This window comes from Nelusetta ayraudi, unplaced genomic scaffold (genome assembly GCF_046127955.1).
Source record: "Nelusetta ayraudi isolate G7.1 ecotype Tasmania unplaced genomic scaffold, CSIRO-AGI_Nayr_v1 ptg000018l, whole genome shotgun sequence".
Classification (NCBI taxonomy): Eukaryota; Metazoa; Chordata; class Actinopteri; order Tetraodontiformes; family Monacanthidae; genus Nelusetta; species Nelusetta ayraudi.
The window spans coordinates 3,958,596-3,965,704 of NW_027466068.1; the positions used below are offsets into that span (position 1 = coordinate 3,958,596).

Consider the following 7,109-nt stretch of genomic DNA (forward strand, 5'->3'; position numbering starts at 1 on the left):
GATAGCTGCGCCACAAAAAAAAAAGAAGACATTTTACCAGTTTGACAAACCCAGTGTTAGTTTGGCATTAGGCTAAAACAGCAGAAATGTGTTGTGAGCATATTTGTTTGTGGATACTCTTGGAGTTTTGTTATCCCAGAGGCATGTACAACTTTGAGTACTACTACTCCCTCTACTCTATGATGACGACCGAGAACCTACCTACCCAGTCAAATACATTGTTTTTGATGGAATGGTTCTGGTTTAGCACACAGCAGCACCAGCACCACATACACTCCCAAGGTGTCATACTGTAGTTATGTAATTATGAAGAAAAAAATGATATAGCTGCGGAGTTAACATGGATTGTATTTCAGCCTGATCACTATGACAGCGGTGTTTTTGAAACGCATTTAGTTTACAGTACAGCCGAAACAACGCCTCCGGGCCCCGGATTGGCTCCGCGCTTGAGGGCCCGCCTCCTGCTGACGTCAGAGGGGCTGACTTCAGAGGATATATGGTGGGACTCTGCGCCATGCGGCTTTAGCTTACAAGATCAATAGCGAACAGGCAGCCGGCGCGGTGCTTCTTTGGCTACCAGGGGAACAAAATATTCACGGGCATTGCACATTCGACTCCACTTGAAGAGTCCCACCCAACGTTTAGTCGCTAATATTCTCTGCATTGGGTAGCAGCCGCCTCCTTGACGACAATGAACGGGCAGATGAACGGCTTCCATAACTCCCTGATTGAGGAGGACTGCTTCTTGTTCACCTCAGAATCGGTGGGAGAAGGACACCCGGGTAAGAACCGAACACCGCAGCCATTTTAACAACTTATGACACGAGCTCGAATCATGTGTACGTTGAGCGTAATGCGCACACAAGACACTTAAGGTTTTGTTAAGGGAGGAAGGAGCGGCTGAATTGCGACCGGAAACTGTCCGCTGCCGCCGCTCCGGCCTGTTCGTCCATACATTTATAAATAAAGCTCGTTCAAGCCGGCGACGGAGCACGCGTTCTTAGTCCGAGCTAGCTAAACACGTTAGCAGTCGCGTGTTTTGTTTTTTTTCCTCCTCTCTCTCTCGCCAAACGTTATCATCATTATCAAGTCATTATTAGAAACAATACCAGCGCTCCCTTCACGATAGCAAATATGAATTTAGTTAAGGTCTTTTCTCCTAGTTTGTTTTTTCTCCCTGAATCGCCCGGGAATGTCTCTGTCCCTGCTTTTGGCACGTGAGGAGCTTATTAGCCCGAACATGTCCAGTAGAACTGCGCTACGCCGTGTAGTTGATAACGCCTTATCGCATTAGCGGCAGGTGTGGACGCAACGAGTTTTTGAGTTTATTTTGCGTCCCTGTAGGTTTAGAGCGAGCGACACTTTCGCGCGCGCTTCATCTTCCTCACCACATGTCTTCTCTACGCTGACATGGCGACTGTTGGAGGCTCGCGGCCACTCCCACCGATGACGCCTCGTCGCGCCTTCACTTTACGGCCAGCCTGCTGCTCCGATCCAACGTGGTGCCAATGACTTGCTTTTTTCTTTTTCCCGCCGCTGCTTCCAGATAAGATCTGTGACCAGATCAGCGATGCGGTCCTGGACGCCCATCTCCAGCTGGACCCTGATGCCAAGGTCGCCTGTGGTAAGTAGTGTTTCCTGGTTACTAGGTTTGGGCAGTGTGCGAAATTTAGATTAGTATTGAGTAACAATCAAGAGGATGGGGCAGTCCCGCGACCACAATTGATGGTTTTGTACACTGCTTTTGGGTCAGATGACTGAGTGAGTGAGTGTGTTGGTGGCAGTGAACTGAGGAGTGTGTTGTTGGTTTGCCTCTGCAGAGACTGTTGCCAAAACCGGGATGATCCTTCTAGCCGGCGAGATAACCTCCAGTGCCAATGTGGACTACCAGAGGGTCGTCCGCGACACCATCCGCCAGATTGGATACGACGACTCCTCCAAAGGTGCTCTTCATCTTGGTGTTCTTGCAAGATCGCTGCGCCGTTTCGGTCTGCTGCTGCCGTCTGGTGGAGGGAGGCGATTGAGAGAAGCATCAGTTTGTGTTTGTGTCTCACGCGGCAGGTTTTGACTACAAGACGTGCAACGTCCTGGTGGCCTTGGAGCAGCAGTCTCCCGACATTGCCCAGGGGGTGCACGTCGACCGCAATGAGGAAGACATTGGCGCTGGAGACCAGGTGAGTCGCTGACACAGTTGAGCTTTCCCTCTTAAAGGTCCAGTGTGTAAACATCTCTTTTAGGACGTTTAGTTTACTGTCGGATGGGCTTCCTTAAGATATTGCAGCTAACTAGTAGCAAAACCCTCTGCATGAAGTAAATATGAGAACCGTTCTAAGGGTAGAAAAACCAAAAGACTTTCATTGTACTGCGAGTATTCACTTCTTTGTAAATGTAAAAAATGTAAATATCTAATTTTTTCCTTTCTTATTCTATAAATATTGTATTTTATTTATTTTTAATATTTTCCTTCTTTTGCACCATAACGTTGCCGTCATTATGCAAAGTTCCCCAATGTGGGATTGATAACAGTTTCTCTTTTGTCAATGTATTTATGGGTATGTTAAGCTTTTATCAATATAAAGACATCTTAAATCAGGCCAAATTTTCCACGCTGGACCCTTGAAAGAGATGCACATTTGTGACGTACCAAAGGAGAATCTCACACTCTTGCTGTGGTGTTCCTCTGCAGGGCTTGATGTTCGGCTACGCCACCGATGAAACCGAGGAGTCGATGCCTCTTACCATCATCCTCGCCCACAAGCTCAACGCCAAGATGGCCGAGTTTCGCCGCAAAGGCGTCCTTCCTTGGCTGCGCCCAGACTCAAAGACACAGGTAGCGAAGTGTTAAAGTGTCGACAGACACTCTCATGCATTCACTTGACTGTCTTGTATTCACGTCACTTTTTTTTTTATTCACTTGACTGTCTTTATTTAACTCTTATAATAACAATGACACTCAGGAGATGCAGGCATCCATTCATATGCACGTCTTTACTTTGACGTTATTGTATGCTTTTTCTTAAATCAGCCATACCTATTACCGACAACTATTACCAACTTTGATCACACCAACTGCGTCAAGATGCATAGCTATGTATTATTTCATACACTGAATACTCCACATTTGTTACCAAAACGGTATCTTTCAAAAAAAAAGTATAATTTGTGCACTTTCCCAAATATGTCGAATAGATATGGTTGGGGTTTGTTTGTTTTTTTCAAATAAAATGAAATACAGATACAAAAAATAAAGAAATCTCAAAATAAGTAAATACCTAGAATGCAGGCGACTTGACTCTTTGTTGTAATTACTGTATAGTTTATTTTTTTGTATTGTTTTTAGTGCAGCAACAGTGTAGTTTCCCAATTTGGGATCAATGAAGTGCATCTATTCTATTTGCACAGGGCTCAAAAGCCAGTCCTTTTTCTCCGTGCTTGTGTTCCAGGTGACGGTGCAGTACCGCCAGGACCACGGCGCCATGCTGCCGGTGCGCGTGCACACCATCGTCATCTCGGTGCAGCACGACGAGGACATTTGCCTGGAGGAAATGAGAGACGCCCTCAAGGAGAAGGTCATCAAGGCCGTGGTCCCCAGCGTCTACCTGGACGACGACACCGTCTACCACCTGCAGCCCAGCGGGCGCTTCGTCATCGGAGGCCCGCAGGTGTTTATTGATGGGGGTCGTGGTGGCGGGCGGGACGAGCGGCCCTTTGTTCTTGGACTCGTGTAACTTGTGTGCTCTGGTAACAGGGCGACGCGGGTCTGACGGGCCGCAAGATCATCGTGGACACGTACGGCGGCTGGGGGGCCCACGGCGGCGGCGCCTTCTCTGGCAAGGACTACACCAAGGTGGACCGCTCCGCTGCCTACGCTGCCCGCTGGGTGGCCAAGTCCCTGGTGAAGGCCGGGCTCTGCAGAAGGGTGCTGGTCCAGGTGTGTGCTGGACTCAAGCCTCGAAGTACTGTGATTTGTCAAGCGCTCATGCGTAACATTTTATACGTCATGTCGCGTTGCACCGCAGTGACATGTTGCTGTGGCAGAGGCTGACATGATTGTGCATTACGAGGAATGACGGAGTGAAAAGCTTTAGCGAGTGGCAAGTTCAACATTAGTTCTACAAAAGTAAAAAAAAAAAAAATGTTTTATTTGGTAACAATGGAGTGCAAAATATGAAACGATAGCATAATATATCCTAATAATAATGTCAGTAGTGATGGTGCAGTACACAGCGGGTTGGTGACAGTGTGCCTGTGTTTCTGCTGCACCAGGTGTCCTATGCTATCGGAGTGGCCCACCCTCTCTCCATCTCCATCTTCCACTATGGCACCTCTCAAAAGAGTGAGAAAGAGCTGCTTGACATTGTGAAAAGAAACTTTGACCTCCGTCCCGGCGTCATTGTCAGGTAATGTATAACCCCCGACGCCGCCTGCCACTCAATCAAGGACTCCGACTGTTTCCCCTGTTTTTCCTTTGATTTAAAAAAAAAAAAAAAAAAATTGTCACGTTATGACACTTTATTATTCAACGCCGCTTTAATTTGCAACGCGTCTTAGTTTGATGGTTACTCATCAAACCCCGAGGATTAAACCTTGATGATATCTGACGTAATGGAGCTCCTTTCGCTCCCGACGAGAGGAGTTGTTACTTGAGGAAGTGGAGTGAGTGAGTTGTTTCAGTGTGCGTCAACACACTGGCCGTGGTTGGCGGGGTGAGTATGTGTCTGGGCTGACTGACCAACTCATTGTGTCGCTGGTTTCCTCGCACGCGGAGAGAAATAGCCATCGTTGTTGAGTGTGCCTGGTTGAGCTCCCAGGTTTCTGGCTGCTGCTAAATTTTGTGGTTATGTATTCCAGGGATTTGGATCTGAAGAAGCCCATGTATCAGAGGACTGCAGCCTATGGCCACTTTGGCCGTGACTCCTTCTCATGGGAGGTGCCCAAAAAGCTTAAGTACTAAACTTGTCAAGCTTTTCCCCCCAGGCCTGTTGGTGTATACTACAGAGAAGCCTCCAAGGCTCTGAGGGTGAAATGCATGTGTCCTTTCTCTCACTAATGGTCTCATTTAACACTCCTTTTCCTTACTGCTCCCCGCCCCCCCACCCCACCCCTCTGTCTTTTTGCTGTTCTCTGCTGGGTGCACTACGGCACCGTCACGGGAGGCGTGTCCTCTGGAAATGTCTAAAGATCAGGACCGGTTGCGTTGAACCCGGGCGCCACACTAGCAGTGCTCATTGTTATCTCGCGTGTCGAAAGTTCATTATGATGGACCCCGATGAGCCGTGTCTGCTTTTTAGCCTTTTGGCATTCCATGCTTGTCAGTAGTCAGTCATGTGTGCAGTGTAGCGGCGGCGGCTCGTTGGCCGATAAAACAAACCCCCCGTTTGATTTACTGGTGCTACTGATCTGCAGCGTTTGTGCAACCCACCAAACATTAGGCCCTGTAATGTGATGGTTGAGGACCATGTGACCTGGCACCTCCTCCCACTAAACACCCCTCCCTGTCCCAGCGTTTGGTTTGTGTTTTTTTTTTTTTTTTTTTTTATAATGCCAGATTTCTTCTTTAGTGTTACTCCCTTGTCTTTGTTGAGGATTCTAGAATGGCACAATTGAGATCATGAGTTGTTGCTGTTGTCATTTAAAAAAAAAAAGAAAAAAATGCTATGCATTGCAGGCTAAGAGGTGAGCCAAACTCTAATTATTCGAGCTCTCCGCCGAGCATCGAGCCTCGCGTGCCTCTGCAGACCTTATGTTTTCTGACGTAACTACAGAAAAGTCAGAAGCTGCTCGGGTCTGCAGATGTGCGAATTATACTTGATAACAATTGGATTGTTGATGCAGTGAAATTCAATTTTAAACGAGTTCTTAAAAAAAAAAAAAATCAAGTTTTTTTTTATTTTAAATTTTTATTGTATGTGATGAAAGGGCCTTTGACTCCTCTAAAGCATATTGATGGCAGGTGTAGCTACAGAGAAGCCTGGTTCCCCGTCTCTATATTTAGTGGAGTGTGTCGTTCTTTGCCACAGAGTCTTATTGGCTAGGATTTTTTTAAAAAAAACCTCCAGATTATTTATTTGTTCTCTGAGATTCGGCGTGGATACAGAGAAGTCGAGTTCTCAGATGGCAGCTTTAACACGTGTGGTTATTTGGAATTCCTATTGAACTTGATCCTTTCTCATTGTTCTGCTCGAGGCGCCAGAGTGTTGTACAGAAAAGCTCCGGTCGTCCTCGGCAGTGACTGTTCATAGCAACTTTACAAGCTTGACCTTTTTTTTTTTTTTTGTGTAGATGGTAATGTAAGTGGATTTTTTTTTTCTTTTAATTCCCATTCAAAATGTCTGGTGCAATTCTTGAGCCCTGCTATCGTCACTTATGGGATGGCAACAGTTGGCTGGTGTAGTACAGAGAAACCAGCCTTGTTTACATGGCCGTCCCATGTGCGGGATAGTAGATCAGGGCTTGTTCCCTTTTTGCGGCTCGAGGGATTGCCGTCGGCTTCAGTAAGTTAAGAGTGCCTTTTCTATTTCCTCTCATTTCCATTTGCTTTTTTTTTCTTTTTTTTTTTTTTTTTTACACCCTCCTATCAACAATGATTCAACGTCAAGAGGAACAAGTAGCTCATCATGTATGCTTCATGTCTATACCGGGTAGTTTCTTGAAGATCTGTAATAAAGCTACCCATTCCAACCTCATGTCTGAGTCCATTTTATTTTGAAAGGTTTTGGTTGATATGTGAATGCCCAGCTGGAATTTTCAGGAATTGGTAAGATTTAATGACCACAGCCATCTTTTCTTAAATGCTTCTGCCTGGCATCAATGTACACATAATAAATATAAATATTTCTTTTTGCTAATAAACTCCAAGACTGCTGAAGTTATGATTAATATTCCAGTATTAATCTAAGCATAATATTCATGCACACACAAAGCCCTAGCACTTTAAATTGCACATAGGTCTTTATTGTAACTTGTTTATCAGGTTTTTATCTTGGTTATTGATGTTGCTACTATTGGCGACTGTTATTGTCTTGTTTATCGGTTGCTGCTGCAACACCACGAATTCCCCCCTGGGGGATCAATAAAGTTTATTCTTCATTAGTTCAGATGGAAATGGC

The 7,109-nt window shown here is 45.9% G+C and overlaps 1 protein-coding gene across 2 annotated transcripts; it reads left to right on the plus strand.

Annotated features, from left to right (window-relative positions):
* The first annotated feature begins 508 nt into the window (after nt 1-508).
* On the plus strand, nt 509-6,686 carry mat2ab (methionine adenosyltransferase 2Ab). Of its 2 annotated transcripts, XM_076025961.1 has the most exons (9): nt 512-782; nt 1,547-1,624; nt 1,821-1,943; nt 2,062-2,174; nt 2,687-2,830; nt 3,444-3,662; nt 3,749-3,931; nt 4,267-4,400; nt 4,852-6,686. In XM_076025961.1, exons 1-9 carry the CDS (start codon nt 692-694, stop codon nt 4,952-4,954), a joined length of 1,188 nt encoding a protein of 395 aa, XP_075882076.1. In that variant the 5' UTR covers nt 512-691; the 3' UTR covers nt 4,955-6,686. The 2 variants fall into 2 exon arrangements, with proteins under 2 accessions (XP_075882077.1, XP_075882076.1); XM_076025962.1 differs by lacking the exons at nt 4,267-4,400; nt 4,852-6,686 and adding an exon at nt 4,020-4,060 and having other exon boundaries at nt 509-782; nt 3,749-3,983.
* Nucleotides 6,687-7,109: the final 423 nt, after the last annotated feature.